A 15,992-nucleotide genomic window follows, 5' to 3' on the forward strand; every position below is an offset into this window, starting at 1 on the left:
ACTGGATTTCAACTTTACGACAAGGCCTCACTGTAAAGTGGTAATGCAGGTGTTTGTGCTTCTATTACTTAATTTTACAATGCCAAATTACTCCAAAACAAACTGACAGACACACAAGACCTGAAAGTTTGGTTATTTCACATCTACATAAAGTTAATTCAAGAGTGTCTGACTTTAAATATGTTTTATGCTCCCATTTATTTCATGTTCTCCCTTTCAAATCAAAATGTCTGCTGAACACCATACATATTTAACTTTAGTTTCATCTGAACTATCTCTATATGTTTGTTTGGACTAATAGCTATATCTATAGCAAAAGATTTCTGAGTTTCAAACACTGGTACAACTTTACTCCCCATTTCAGTGTTTGCTATTGATGTGGACATCTTAGAGGAAGTTGGATCTAAGTTGTTTCCTAGCAACACTTTTCTGATTAACAGTGTTATGCTAACCATATGATACTGAAAGTGTTTATTTTTGTCTCTTTTAGTAGAAGAAGACATGTTGGGGTCACGCTGATTCCGTAGCATAGTTTTGGCAAAACAGATCCATTCTGGCTTGATGTTTAGAAGAGGGTTTTTTATTATTCTGTTTCATAAGAGCCACACACAAACACACAGCGGGGAAGTCGAGTGAAAGTGCAGAGCTGTTGAAAGGCTAATCAGTGTTTATTTGTCTCCTCCACAACTATGAGCTTGGGTTATAGCGTGCAGTGTGGCTGAGGGGGCGAGTCCACACATGAAGGAGTTGACAGGAAAGGAAGGTGTTCATTGAAGTGGCTGTGAGAGGATCTCCTGAGCTGTAATTACATGTGGGTTCATAAGCTGAAATATCCCTATCAGGTCAAGTGAAGAACAGGTTCCCTGACTCTTCTCTCACCTGGCTCCGAAAGACACTTTGATGTGGTGTTACTCAGTGATTTGGGGTTAAGGCTGTCTCTGGGTTTTGTTTTTACTGTTGTTTAGAGACCTACACATGGTTGCTGTTCTCATGTGTACATTTTGAAGCTTTTAACACTCCATGCTATCAGGCTTGCAGTGCATTATACAGAAAGTAATTACTGCAGGAATAGCATCTGATTTTGGTGCAAAATGTGCAAAATCATCACTTCCTTTTTGATCTCAAAGGTGAATAACCATCTTAACCGTAGATAATAATTTAACAATATCTGAACATTTAAGGAATACAAACAGATTTGAGAACATTATGAACAGAACACGAAACGTAAAGAAAACATTAGATGATAGAATACAATAAGGATACAAAATGGTCATTAACATTGTGGAATCAAGTGCGTCAAACATTTGAATAATTTTTAAGGATAAAATTGGTGACACGTTTCTTTCTGTCAACGAATGCCATTAAAAGACCTAACCCAGTGAATTTACAGTAATGTATGTACTGCCTGATATGAATGGGTTTAGGGATGAGTGGCACAGATGAGGCCAGGAAGCCGTAACATAGTGAGTCGTGGATTGTTGCGTTTTGCTGACTGTAAGAAAAATAACCTTTATTTCGATGATGCTCTGGTCGAGTCTGAAGCACAGGTTTATTGCAGGTCCAGGTACTGTGGCAATACATTGTTCCAGAACTGCTGATCTTGTTTCTTCTCCCCTGCAGCTCTCTGCCTCGTCCTCGGTGCTGGTTTGGGCGTTTCTTTGGCCTGTTTCTGTTTTCTGCTTGGAGGAGCAGGTTTCAGAGGCAACTTCTGTGTGTCCTCTTTTTTTGTTTTTGTTGATTTGACTTTTTCTTCCTCCATCTCTTCGTCTTCCTCCTCCTCTTCCTCACCTTCTTCCTCCTCTTCCTCACCTTCTTCCTCCTCTTCCTCGCCTTCTTCCCCCTCTTCCTCTTTTGTATTTCTGTCTTGTTCTCTATAATCTTCCTCCTCCTGACTCTCCTGTTCATCTTCAGCCATGTGTTTATGTTTGACTTTTGCAGTCTTTCCTTTTTCCTCATGCACTTCTTCCTCTTCTTCTTCCTCTGCTTCATCTTCTTCCTCCTCCCCTAATTCTTCCCCCTCATTGTTAGCCTCTTCCTCACTGTCATCTTCACTTTCTTCAGAATCATAGCCTTTCTTTCTTTTAGTTTGTTCCTGTTTACGTCTTTCTTCTCTCTGATTTTTGAGACTTGTTTGTGTTTTTGGTTTAATATATGTTTCATTTCTTTCTTCGTCCTCCTCCTCTTCCTCCTCTTCTTCCTCATTCCCTTCCTCCTCCTCCTCCTCCTCTTCCCCTTCCTCCTCAGTCTCCACCTTGGCCTTTTTATTGGCCTCCATACTCTTCTCTTTTCTTGTAATTTCTTGCTCCTCCTCAACTTCATTTTCTTCCTCTTCGCCTTCTTCTTCCTCTCCAACCTCTTCTTCTTCCTCCTCTTCCTCCTCACCGTCTTCCTCCTCCTCGCCCTCCTCGTCATTTTCTTCATCACTTACTTCACTTTGCTCTTCTTCCTCTTGACCAGTCTCATTGTCTTCCTCTTCTTCCTCATCATAATCAACGCTTGCTTCATCCTCCTTCTCTTCACTCGCTTCCTCCCCTTCACTCTCATTTGTTTCTTCATCCTCTGACTCTTTCTCCTCATCCTCACTTTCAGTGAAATGTTCTTCTTCCTCCTCTTCGCTTTTTTTAGACTCAGACTCTGTGGTGTCATTTCCCTCTCCATCCTCCTCCTCTTCTTCAGACTCTTCACTCTTGCTGCCAACTGCACTTCCAGAATCTTCTTCATCTTCCTCATCCTCACTTAACTCACGTTCATCCTCTTCCTCTGTACTTTCTTTTTCATTGGACTCTTCACTTTCCCCCTCCTCCTCGACTGCTGCTGAGTCACTCTCTGATTCACCTGTTTCCTTATTGCTTTCTTCGCTCTCATCTTCCTCCCCTTCTGCCTCTGCAGAAAGACTATTCTCACTTCCTTCATCCTCTTCCTCACTGCTGGAGACTGTTTTCTCCTCAGCTTCATTATCTTGATCTTCCTCACCCTCTTCAGAAGCACTCTCATTTTCATCCTCTGTTTCACTTCCCTCGTCCTCCTCATCGTCTTCCACATCGCTTCTACTCTCTACTTCGTTTTCCTTCTTTTCCTCATTTTCAGTTTCTGTTTCTTCTCCCTCGTTATTCTCATACTCTTCCTCCACATCTTCGTTAGAGACCTTGGAGGTTTCCTCGTCTTCAGTCTCCTCTTCTTTATGCTGGTCAGCTTCCCCGTCTGTGCCACTGTAACTGGTCTCAGTTTGTGGAAGGTCTTCAGGCTCAGTCCACTTGGACATGTCACTCTGCACCACCTCCTCTACTGTCTGATAATGTGTGATGTTGTTACTTTCCTCTTCTTGAACTGCATTTTCAGTCTCTGATAGGACACTGACCCGTGGATCCTTCTTTGTGCATTCTTCTTGTAGATTTGGTGGTTCTGCTGAAGACGAACGCGACACTGTTGTGGAGAAAGAACTCTGTAAAACTGCACTTTGCTTTGTGAATTGCTTCGCACGACTTGGCGTTTTGGGCGGTGTAGAGGCAGTCGTGTCACTGTCCGACTGACCCTTCACACTTGTAACTGCCTCACTAAGGACCTGCATTGCTGCACCAGCTATCCCAGCAGCAGGAAGAAGAGATGCTGTGTTGGTGAGGATTTCCCTCCACCTTGATTTTTCCTCAATAAGACTCTCATCCTTTGATTCAACAGGTTCAGAGTCCTGTATGGATTTGTCACGACTGATGGAAACTACTTCTGTCCTCTCTGGGATCTGTGAAGCACTGAGGCACAGAGTAGGTGTATCCTGCTGTGATAACTGTGGGCTCAATGCCTCATTCTGCTTGCTCCTCGCCTTGGCCTTCATTTTATTTTTGTCTGTGTTACCTTCACCTTTATTTTTGACTTCCTGTCCATCTTCTCCCCCTTGTTTTGTTTTTCTCTTCAATTTAGATTCCTTTACTTTGTTTTGGTCCTTTACTTTAGCACTGTATGCACCATGTAACTTCTCCCTAAATGCAGATTTGCCTTTCATTGTTTCATCTGTGTTCTTTGCAAAGTTCAACTCATTTTCAGCATCCTTTCCTTCTCTTACACTTTTATCTGGAGCATTTTGCTCTTTGGCTGGTGTGGATTTGTCATGTTGTGGCTTCTCTTTGACTTTCATAGGTATCGATTTCACTTCCAGGGATTTCTTAATTTCAGCCTGAACAGGCGTAGTGACAGCAGTGGTTTCTTTCGTCACTGGTGGTGATTTCACATTCAGTGTTTTGCTTTGACCTTTTCTTGGTGTAGATTTAACCTTTTGCCAGTGTTTTGTTGGAGTTGATTTGGTTTGCTGCATTTTCTGTTGCGCCTCAACTTTACTTGCTTTTACATCAGTTGTTTTACTTTCGATTTGTGCATTTTCTTTTGCTGCATTTTCCACATGCGTGGAACTTCCACTGCTAGTTATTTCATTTCCTTTTGTAAGCTTAATAACAGGCGATGTCTTGCCCAAAAGTGATGTTGTCTCTTTCTTCGGGGGGCCTATTATGTTTTTCTCAAGAGAACTATCTTTCATGTCCTCTTGATTTAGCTCTCCTGTCAAATTTCTATTTTTCCTGGCATTTTCCTGCACTTCAGTCAGTCCCTGCTGTGCTTCATTCAGTGTCTTCCGGACAGACTGTGGAATTTTTGGGCTTAAGTCCGATTGTTTTCTGCTATTGTGTTTTGGTGACTCAAGAAGGAATAACTCGTTTTGCTCATGTTTGTCCTCTTGAGTTTTGATTTTCTTGGACTGCTTGGTCGTGTTCTCTTTTCTTTTGGATGTGACATTGGGTTTTTTCTCTGTGCTCTTCAGTGAAGACACTTCTTTCTTCAGGGAGACATAGCCCTTCAGGAGCTCTGTAGGCAAGGCCTTGTGGGAATTTTGGTCTGTCTTCAATATGGATTGGAGTTGTTTGGCTTCTTTTGTATTACTTCTAAGAGCTTGGCCCTTTTTCTTTTCCTGCAATAAATCACAGAGGAAATAGGGATTTAGTGAGCTGTAACAATAAAACAAGACAGAAAAAGGTTGCATGGTTTTACAAGCACCACAGCAGACCTGCAGCTTTATGTAACGCTGGCATTTAGTGTTTTATGTGTTTTAGTGCCAAATTTCATCTTACAGTATATTAAGAGAATAAAACTTTATTTTGAGATATGTTTCAGTAGGACAGTGATGCAGTGGTTAGCACTGGTGCCACTAGCAAGAAGGTCTGTATGGAGTTTTCATATTTTCCCATGTCAGCGTGGGTTTTCTCCAGGTACTCCGGCTTCCTCCCACATTCCAAAAATGTGGTTGGGTAGGTTAATTGCCTGTAGGCACGTGGATGTGAGGATGAGTGATGGTTTTGTTTTGTTTCATTTTTTGTAGTGTGGGTAATTTTTGGTGAATAATTTTTTTTTTGGTGATACCAAGATTATTATAGGCCATATGTATGGGCAAATATAACAAATCAGTCACCAACAATCTTCCAACTTGTTATCAGGTTTAAATACAGGTGTGGGTGGAAGATTAAAAAAAAAAGCCATAGTGATGGTGGTGAAAACAGAGGAATCTGTAGTCTTTCTGTCTGCACTTAAAAGAATCAGTCAATGGTTAATTGGGGTCAGTAAACTGAATCACTGCAGCAGCCTTTTGGCTCCATAATACATTCAAATGCAAAGTCAGTAACTAAGAAGGCATTTTTAGAATAATCATTTGTACCTAGAGAGAGGAGGAGGGCTGGGAGGAGTGGAGTTGATTGATTTTAAGTTTTATGGTAATACTAACTTGATTTCCAGAATGAGGTCTGCTTGACCCAATGCACTTTTAGTTAATTGGGATTTTGCAACCAGTAATATTATAGTACAGTACTAAGTAAAGGCTCTGAATATGTGAATATGTCCTCCACGACTGCACGCAAATGCATACAGAGTCATAAGTCTATTTAACATTACAGCCAGGACAGGAAAGGGTTACTGAGCACCACATGTTGCATTATGACACATAACGACGTAGGAGACTCCTTCACAGCTTGATCCCTAGCTGTGGAAATATTAATGAGATGAGGCAAGTTTCCTGCCAACTTTTTCAAAGCACTGTGTTTGTGTGTGTGTGTGTTTGTGTGTGTATGTGTATGTGTATGTGTATGTGTATGTGTATGTGTGTGTGTGTGTGTGTGTGTGTGTGTGTGTGTGTGTGTGTGTGTGTGTGTGTTTGGAACTCTGAGCCTGGAGTCTAGGCTCTAGGCTTGTTTATTAGCAGATGCAATACAAATATCTTGTGAGGAGGATAAACAAATGACTGTGAACAACTAAGAAACCAAAACAGCAAATACAATTTTATACTTCACCTCTGTCTTATACAAAGATGGAAATTTCTCCAAAGACACATATACAGTGTGTATGCTGAGCTATGCACTTTTTCTGGAAAAGTCAGACTTTAATGTTGTTTCTAGCTGCGCTGGAGTCCACATAATCTGGACCATGACCAAGAAGCCCAGAAGGGAAAATGATCCTTGACTTGCAATATACTGTAGCATATTCCTCTACTCTAACAAAGTCAACCCAAAAATTACCTTTTCTCTCTTCATGTTTGGCAAAATGTTCAAGTCAGCTCCTTTCTCTGTCATATCGTCAATGATTATTTGTCTCCGAACCATTTCATCCTCTGAAAGAACAGACAAGATTTGGTTAAACTGCTGTAAACATTTATCTCTATATTCTCATGGATTTGCATGCTAAACCTCTCAGCACTGGCTATAGCAGACACTCCTATAAATTGTTAAAAGCTAGACAGAAAAATACCTGGTTGTGGTGATGCAGGCTCTTCCCTGGAAACGTGAGCTGGGGGTCTGGTGGGGCTACAGTGTTCTTTAGGTGGTTGAGGAGATGACAGTTTGTCATTTAAGTCCTTTTTAGCAACTGTCACTCTGTGTACTCTACTTTTTGTAGTCTTGTTTGGGTTGGGTTTACTTACAGACTTAGCCGACAATATGGAAGAAGGCAACATTTTGGGTTTAGACTTAGAAGAGGTAGCATTTGACAATTTAAAATATGGCCTTGATGATATAGAGGAAAACACTCGACTCTGAGGGGATATGGGCAGAGATCTAGGGGAAAGGGGTGGGCTGTGTGTTATGACAGACTGAGTTTTGGGAGATGAAGAAGGGGTAGTAAAGTCTTTTGAAAGTGTTTTGGGGTTTATATTTCTAGAGGTTTGCCAGGAGGTATTGAGGAATTCAGAATTTAGACGTGGGAGGTTGTGAAACATCTCCCCAAACAGCTCCACAGAGCTTTCCTGAAAGACAGAGGGGAGAGGGGGGAAGAGGGGGGGACAACACAAAAACTGAGTTACAGTTTTAAACCACATCTGTGGAGCTCCCCCAACCAGTCAGACACTGACACTACAGCAGACATACATGTTGGTGCAACACTGTTCCCTGCTGGAGTTAGACAATTATTACAATTATCTGAAGTTGAGATAATAACCTTTTTCAAAGTTTCTCCAGCATTCACCCCATTAAATGTAAGTCTTTTTAATGCCTAATTAACGTGACCTGGGCATGGATAAATGGCATGAAATGGATGTAGTTGTAAATTCCATAAGATAGGGTTTTTATTGCCACTTTAAGCCTTGTAGGAAGAAAGTGAATTGACAGTTTTAAGACTTTTCATGACCTGCAGATTTCCTCAACTTATTTACAATATATGCACATCTAATAATGGTTAGTGACTATTTAGTTTTAAACCTGGATATGCTCAGAAAACACGTAGCAAGATATAGGTTCTCACTTTTTCTCTATGCCGGATGCGAGCAGAGAGGGCCGACAGTGGAAGTAGTGGAGTAGGATCAGTCAAAGTGTCTATGAGGTGAATTTCTTTGTAATTTGACTCCAGCAAGTTTTCACTGATGAAACTCTTCTCTGGCACTACCTCTTGGCTCTCTGGTGGTCTGGGTGCAGCCAGTACAAGCATGTGGTTACCACCACAGGAAACCTAAATGTAAGAAAAAGAAAACACAAGGACTTAGTGTATTTTGTTATTGTGTACTGTGTTTCCTCTAATCCGCTCAGCTGTACATTTATACTCATTTCTTTTCACACACAGACAATATGCTAATTAGTAGGCAGACTGCATTTCTACAACTTTTAAGCTGAAATTTGTAGGAAAAATGTTTTGCTAAAGGACATCTGACATGCACATAGGGGGAGCTAGGGATAAAACATGCGCTTCCATCCTAAACTCTTTCATCACATTCACTTACTAACTGAACTCTGTACTTGAGAAAACGTGCACAAAGTGTTGGACTAAACTGGTTGAAGAAGTCCTCCTCTGCTAACCCCAGTTTTCCATGACGGCCATCACCAAATGTGTAGAGCAGCCCATTGTCTATGGAGGAGGGAAAATACATTGAAGCTGGTTTTAAAGTTGTTATTAATCCTACATTATCCAGGTGTAATCATCATGTAACTGTAGATTAACTGAACTGACTGGTGACTGACTGGAAATGAATTAACAAAAAGATGTTATAGTTATTGTAGTTTCTTGAATGGAAGGATATGCTGTTTTTCTCACATTTATATAATGAGAAAATTAGCACTAACACTAATTTAACATTTTCACTATTTTGACACATTCTATAGATTACTGATAAACCAAACATAATTTACAGATATTGTGGAAGGCAAACACACCAGGGATCTGTGTATTTAAGCTCCAAAACCTACAAGATAAACAGCTCTGACCAAATCAGTAGCCCAGTCCATAAAATCCATTATTATTAGGAAAGGACACATTTCTTCCATGATTTTTAGTATGTTTAGTAGTTTGCTACTACCTCATAATGACTATAGTGATCGTAAAAGAAGAAAAAGTTTACTTGTTATAACAGCAGTGTGGTTCTCTCCACAGGCGATTTGTCTGATGCTGCTGTTAGAAAAGTGCTTTAGTGGCTTTGGCAAATCAACTTCAAACAGAAATGTTCCATGGCCCAGCTGACCGTACTGCCCCCTGCCAAACGTGTACACATTCTCCTCTGGCACACAAACAGAGACACAGTAACAGTAGTTACATTTGTACTTCATTACATTTCAGAGGGAAGTACTGCATTTTTTTTACTCCACTTTATTTATCAAGTTGCCTGAGTTCATTTATTGATTAATGTTTTTCATGGTGCATTATCTATGTCTATTACTGATTCCTAAAAGTCTCATTAAAAATTAACTCGTGGTGAGTTAATTTTAAATACATTTTGCTAATAATGTACTTTTAAGTAAATTCAACTTGAAATGCAGGACTTTTGTTTTAATGGAGTATTTCCACACTGGTATCACTACTTCTATTTAAGATATGAAAATATGGTTACTTCCTAACAGACTGGGAGGTGAAATATTTTTATTTCTACTTTCTATATTTAAGTCAGAAAAGTGAAACAAAGAAGCTTTTTATCAATCTCTTCTAGTGATGCGTCTTTTGTTAACCTGCCTGTGACTGCTACAGTGTGCTCCCCGCCACAAGACACCTGGGTAACACGACCTAGCATGCCTTGCACTCGCTGGGGGACTCTGTGATTGGCCAGCTGCTCCACCTGGAGACCAAGTCTTCCATTCGCACTCTCGCCAAATGTGTAGAGATCTCCATCCACTACAACAAAGCCAACACAATATTCTCACCACAATAAATGACATTATTGGTGTCTGCAAGTTGACTGCATGGACACTCAGACCTAGCAACAGTCTGTGATGTGTTAATTGGACTCTGTTGTACCTGTGACAAATGCTGAGTGGTAATACCCACAGGAGATCCACAACACTGCTTCTCCAACAGTCAGCTCTCTGGGTTCTGCTGCAAATTCCTCGTCTCCTAAACCAATCTGACCCACAGAGTTGTCTCCCCACATGAACACCCTCCCATCCTCTACCAACACAAACAAACAGGAGTACAGGGTACACAATTACAGTTAGGACCTGTGGAAGGGCATCTTGGCTAGCAGAGATACTTAATGACATTGTTTGAACCTGTTAAGGCAGCCGAGGTGCTGGATCCTGCAGAAAGCATTTTGATTGGTGTGCGGTTGGAGAAGGGATGCAGCGGGTGAAAAGATGTATTGTTGTTGCAGTGACCCAAACCAAGCTGCCCCTTTTGGTTATTGCCCACACCATACACGCTGCCCTGCCCTATAAATATACAAAACCTTAATTAAATACAACAACAAAAAATTTTAGGCACCACTACTACTAATACTAACTCTATTAGTTGCTCATTGTCTTACGTGTGCAGACAATTGTGTGATCTCTCCCACAAGCTGCAAGCTTCACCTTCTTAAGCCTGAGCGCTGAAAAGACAATACACATTATGGCTACGAAAAATGGCTTCAGTGTATATATCTAAGACAGACTAACAATTAGCCAACTGACAAAACATTAACTGCCACAAGAAAACATTTCAGTCATCTCTGCTGCTTTGTCTTATTTGATAATGTATATCTTTGGGTTTTAGACTGTTGACGAAAGTCACTTGTTGATGTCAACTTGGGCTTTTTCATTTTCTGATATTTTATAGACCTAAAAAATGATTTAAGAAGCGATTTATTCAACTGATCTAGAAAAGTCCTTACTACAGTAAAGTAACTTACCTTTCACAGAGGCTGGCTTGCTGACACTAGGCTTAATTCTCAGCCCCAGCTGGCCCCAAGTATTACCACCAAGCATAAGCAGCCTCCCATTTTCTGCAGAATCATTACAGAGATGAGCTAATGACACTTCACGTATTAGTGCACACAGTAAGCGTTTATTATTAAAATATGCTTAAAGTCAGTGTTTTCACCTGTGATGACAGCAGTGTGCTCTCCACCACAAGATATATGCACTGGGTGGTTATTCTTCAGCCAGAATTTACCAGGCTCATTATCAGCAAAACTGCTTTTTCCAAATGTGAAGATGGCTCCTGATTCTGGTGAAACATATGATTCATCATAAGACAGTCTGGGTGCAAAATCAAACTATACAGGACGTAGAAGGAACGTGAATTTGATGTTCCTTAAGTTAACACCGGCTAAATCCCAACCCAACCTGCTGTCACATCCCCAGCGATTTAAGCAGCAGCCTGACAGAAATAGCAACAGGTTTAACACAGGCGCAGCTTACGGTGTGTATGGTGGGAAGGTAAATATGACCATCCATACACAGCTGAGGGTTTAAAGATATGTGTATACTCTCACCGGGTATGTCCGCATCGGTCTGTCCCGTCATCTCCGCCGCTCTCCCCCTCGCAGGTCCGCACCGACACCGCGGAGCTCGGTGCTGACACACCGGACATGAAGGCGACGTCGAGGGGGGTGGGGGAGTCAGATAAATGGGCAGTGCTTGTGCTAACCCCGGAATATTTAATATTTCTTTTAAATCTTTGTTGAGCTAATTAGTAATTAACCAGAATATCAAGCCCATCCGGCTCTTAATACACCTAATATTACTCCAGCCATTGGAAACGATGGTCTCAGGCTCGTTTTGTCCCAGTCTATTTAATATTTTACTAATTAGCTAATATCAGAACTGATGAATAAAAACTAAATAAACGCGTGCTGTTGAATAACAGATAAAAAAATAACGTTAACCTTTTCATTTCCAACACTGGTAACATGTAGTTAAGCTAGCTAGCTACATGTAAGCGCTGCTTGTACGAGTTGCCTAGCAACCACAATTTAGCTGTTGGAAATGTTTTTTTTTTTTTTTTTTTACCAATCAAATGTAATGAAAATACACTAAAACATACTCATGCGTATTAAAAAGAACCCAAACCCTTCGTCGTTCGGTTTTCCACTGTAAACAGTGACACTAAGCCCCGAGATTTTTTACTGGGTGAAGCCCCGCCTCGCTCCCTGTCAGTGGTGACCACGCCGCCGTTTGGCTCTAATCCCTGGGCTGCATGTGTTCGGGACAGGCTGAGTCTTAAATTTCTCCGGAGCAGTAGTTACACGAAATTACGCTTCTGTTGGATTTCCATTTTAAGCCACAATGTCTACCAAACTATTATCTGTCAAGAGTTATGTATTCAAATGTTTGAAAACTTTATACAACCCTTCCTCACGACGATTTAGGTAAGAAAGTACCTATTTTTAGCATGCTATTACTCCAAGTTTTGTTAGCAATGCACCTACTCAGTACAAGTAATAATATAACGATATGCATTATTCCTTTGTTACTTTTTATTAGCATTGGAGCTGCCGCTCTCGATTCAGTGAGTTTAAAGGGTCGCAGCTGTCTCACCATGAAAGATTTCACCCCAGATGAAATCAAGAGGTTGTTGTGGGTGTCAGGGGATCTGAAACATCGGATCAAACATGAAAAACAGGTAGCTAACATCAGATAATCAACTAAGTGACCTCGGTTTTAAGTTTGAAATTTGTAAGCAGGCCATTTAAAAAGCTAACTTTTATTTTCTCATTCTCAGTATCTCCCTCTTCTGCAAGGAAAGTCGATTGCAATGATATTTGAGAAGAGGAGCACCAGAACAAGAATATCCACAGAGACAGGTGTCAGTTTTGTATATAAGCAAATTCTGGTGTGTGCTGTGTGGTTCCAGAAATGACAATAAATTAGAGTTGGGCAAATCTTACAGAAGCAGTAGGCAGTTTTCAAATGTTTATGTTTGCACAGACCTAACAATCTAACAGAAGCATAACATCTCATACTGTTAGCTGGGCTGATGCCAGTCATCCAAGTGTTCAGTTGTGTAAAAGTCTTTGTTGATACGGACACAAAAGAACTGCTGAACAGTGACTTTTGGCGAATCGTTGGAACAAAACACCCAGCCTGTGAACAGCTGTTTTCACAGCTGTTTGTCCCTGCACTTTTACCCCCTGCACTCGCATGTTGCTTTGTGCTTATTATATTCTTACATTGAAGCCTTATTATAATAATTCCAGGTTTTGCTTTGCTTGGGGGGCACCCTTGCTTCCTCAGCTCGCAGGACATCCACCTGGGAGTGAATGAGAGTGATACAGACACATCCAGGTGAGTCACAGTTGCAAGAAAAAGTGATGGCACTGTAAATTGTTCAGGAAATGTGATCTGATCTTCCCCAAAGTCACAAATATCAGCAAAACCAATATTTCTAAACTGATAAACACATGCAATGTAGTTCTAAACCACACCTCCATTATTTCTTCATTGATTGAACTCTACCTTTGCTAACACTTGACTTAGTGGCATCAGAAGCTTAGTCTTACCATTACTTTTTTCACCATTACTTTGTATATTTAATGTTTGTGTTGGATAAAGACATTAAAGGTAACAATGGTTTGTGTTTTTTTTTTTTTATTAGCTTAGAAATGTTGTGTTTGTTGATACTTTGGCGAAGATCAGCTCACATGTAATGAACTAATTTTGCAGAAAATGTGGACATTGCAATCAGTGACAGTTTTACTTGCAATTGTACTTCGTTGTTACTTATAAAAATACATTAATTTTGTGTTAGCCACTTTTTGGATGTCAGCTGTAAATATGCACTCTATTTTCTAACAGAATAGCTACTGAAATCTGGATAAGTATGGTATTTTTAAGCTCTGCCTCTTCCACCTCTGCTGCTAATTACTAGTATCTGGTATTTTTACCAGATTTTCTGACCTGGTCTATCCCACTGGGTACTTGACCTTTCTGATATCTAAACTCTTAATTACAGGGTTCTCTCAGGATTCTGTGATATTGTCTTGGCACGGGTGTACAGCCACGCCACTCTGGAAAAGCTGGATAAGGAGGCCTCCATCCCCATCATTAATGGTCTGTGTGACCTCTACCACCCAATCCAGATTCTGGCTGACTTTCTCACCTTACAGGTACTTTCTAGTTATACTCAACATTCTATTCATACTTTTACCTTGTAAATCATAAAAACAAAGTTTTTGTTTTTGAAATTACTGCCACTGTCTTTTAGGAGCATTTTGGGTCTCTTAGTGGACTGACAGTGAGCTGGATTGGTGATGGGTCCAATGTCCTCCACTCCTTCATGATGACTGCAGCTAAACTGGGAGTTCACCTTAAGATTGCAACTCCAAAGGTTTGACTCTTTTTTGACATGATTGTGTACATTTGACCTCTTTAGCCATATAGCATGCAGCGATTTTACAGATGCTTGAATAACTAAAAAATATGGCTCTATGTGAATTAAAACTCCTAATCAGAAACTAAGTTAAAATGGTGTCTTCATTGTCAGGGGTATGAGCCAAAAAAGAGTGTTATTCAAGAGGCACAGAGACTCTCCAAACTGGTGAGATCCCATTCAAGTGTCATTATTATAAACAAACATCAGGTCAGTGGATTTGTTATGAATTTATAACATTGCACTTGTTTCAGCATGGGACCCAGCTTGTTCTGACCTCTGACCCGATGGAGGCTGCCCATGACAGCAATGTTTTAGTCACTGACACCTGGGTCAGCATGGGACAGGAGGAGGAGAAGAAAAAGAGGCTCAAAGACTTTGCTGGTTACCAGGTTACTATGCAGGTACATTGTACATTGATTGCACACAGGGTCTATTTATTATGCATTATACAAAGTAGTGAGTCACCACTGGGTATAAATTGGTCTCTGGTCCACTGCAGACAGGAAGTGTGGCCAAACCAGACTGGATATTCATGCACTGTCTGCCTCGTAAGAAAGATGAGGTAGATGATCAGGTATTCTACTCCTCCCGCTCACTCGTCTTCTCTGAGGCAGAGAATAGGAAGTGGACGATCATGGTGAGTATCCTCGTAAAATGTGTTTGGTTGTAAATGAGTAGAAGTTCAGTTTGATCCTGTCAGAATAGTTTGCCTCCCTTTTAACTGGGCATCAATCAGCATGTCTTTCCTCTTTTTTAGGGTCTGGTGGTTTCTCTTCTGACTGACTACAGTCCAAAGATCCCCATGCCAAAGTTTTAATTTTACATAAGTTTGAGTTTTATTCACGTTGTCATGATGTAAGGTGTGGCAGTCCTACTGCAAACGCTATTATTCAGGGTTGGATTTCACCATCACCACACTGTTCTTTTCGCATTGCCTAATTCCCTTTTAGCTGTAGAGCATAGGTAGCATTGTTTGCCTTGTGTCATTGTTCTAAAAGAGACTTTTTCATGCATTTCATTCTACATTTACTGTGACAGAGAGCAAGGATTGCATCAAGCATGCAGAATACAGTGCTAATGTCTGTTAAACGTGTGTTACTGAAAAAGAATCTGAGTCTTCCTTCAGCTTACTTACATTCTCTTAGCCACTATGTTCTCCAGTGGCATTGGAAACTACATTACAGTAGACTATTCTCCAAAGTATACAGTACAGATATATGTAATTAAATCAGTACTGTGAGAATATCCCATGGTAGACAACTGAAATTAGTTTGTGAAATGTAATTGACTACAGTAGTATGGGGGGCAATCGTGGCCTAATGGATAGAGAGTCGGACTTGTAACCTTGCGGGTTCGAGTCTCAGGACCTGCAGGAATTGTCAGTGGGGCGGAGTGAATAGCCAACGCTCTGTCCACCTTCAATACCACGACTGAGGTGAGACCCTTGAGCAAGGCACCAGACCCCCAGTTGCTCCCCGGCCGCCGCAGCGATGGCTGCCCACTGCTCCAGGTGTGTGTTCACTGCTGTATGTGTGCACTTTGGGATGGGTTAAATGCAGAGTACAAATTCCGAGTGGACTTGGCTACACACTTTCACTTTATCATACATACTGTGTTAAGACCTGAGTGGGATACATTGTTTTCTTCTTCTCTCTATACTATATGAGAGACAAAATGCAAAGGTGTATATCTTAAAAAACATTTTAGTTTAGCATTTTAGTTTTTATAGTTGTAAAGCTTCACAAGTAGGGAACTTTAGAGTGATTGGCAGTAATCTAAAATGATTAAACAAAACAGAGAATCAAATTAATATTCCCAAACTATAAAGACAACACATTATTGCTGCATCTACAGAAAGCAGTGTGCTCTAGTTGTTTTCTCACCCTGCACGTCTGTTGTCAGGTGAATGTTCTTGTGTTTCATCT

General features: G+C 40.7%; 2 protein-coding genes across 3 annotated transcripts in view; one reads left to right on the top strand and one right to left on the bottom strand.

The window, feature by feature from the left end:
• Positions 1–15,645, top strand: part of otc (ornithine transcarbamylase) — a 27,631-nt gene extending 11,986 nt beyond the window's left edge. Inside the window, exons 1-10 of one of the 2 annotated variants that reach the window (XM_026294845.1) lie at positions 11,860–12,064; positions 12,180–12,318; positions 12,418–12,499; positions 12,893–12,980; positions 13,648–13,801; positions 13,900–14,022; positions 14,179–14,232; positions 14,319–14,468; positions 14,567–14,704; positions 14,825–15,643. In XM_026294845.1, the coding sequence (XP_026150630.1) occupies positions 11,982–12,064; positions 12,180–12,318; positions 12,418–12,499; positions 12,893–12,980; positions 13,648–13,801; positions 13,900–14,022; positions 14,179–14,232; positions 14,319–14,468; positions 14,567–14,704; positions 14,825–14,884 (1,071 nt within the window). In that variant the 5' untranslated portion in view covers positions 11,860–11,981 and the 3' untranslated portion in view covers positions 14,885–15,643. Of the gene's footprint in view, positions 1–11,859; positions 12,065–12,179; positions 12,319–12,417; positions 12,500–12,892; positions 12,981–13,647; positions 13,802–13,899; positions 14,023–14,178; positions 14,233–14,318; positions 14,469–14,566; positions 14,705–14,824 lie in introns of those variants that run through there. The other variant, XM_026294847.2, reaches the window with a different exon arrangement.
• rpgra (retinitis pigmentosa GTPase regulator a) lies at positions 1,275–11,228 on the bottom strand. Its single transcript, XM_026294848.1, has 14 exons — positions 11,189–11,228; positions 10,795–10,920; positions 10,604–10,696; positions 10,241–10,303; positions 9,987–10,145; positions 9,736–9,885; positions 9,454–9,612; positions 8,849–9,004; positions 8,234–8,358; positions 7,762–7,965; positions 6,775–7,267; positions 6,546–6,637; positions 2,169–4,951; positions 1,275–2,051 (listed from the first exon to the last, which is right to left on the bottom strand). The coding sequence occupies exons 1-14, from the start codon at positions 11,217–11,219 to the stop codon at positions 1,550–1,552; spliced, it is 5,136 nt and encodes a 1,711-aa protein (XP_026150633.1). The 5' UTR covers positions 11,220–11,228; the 3' UTR covers positions 1,275–1,549.
• Positions 15,646–15,992: the final 347 nt, after the last annotated feature.

The sequence above is a fragment of the Mastacembelus armatus genome, chromosome 21 (assembly GCF_900324485.2).
Source record: "Mastacembelus armatus chromosome 21, fMasArm1.2, whole genome shotgun sequence".
NCBI lineage: Eukaryota > Metazoa > Chordata > Actinopteri > Synbranchiformes > Mastacembelidae > Mastacembelus > Mastacembelus armatus.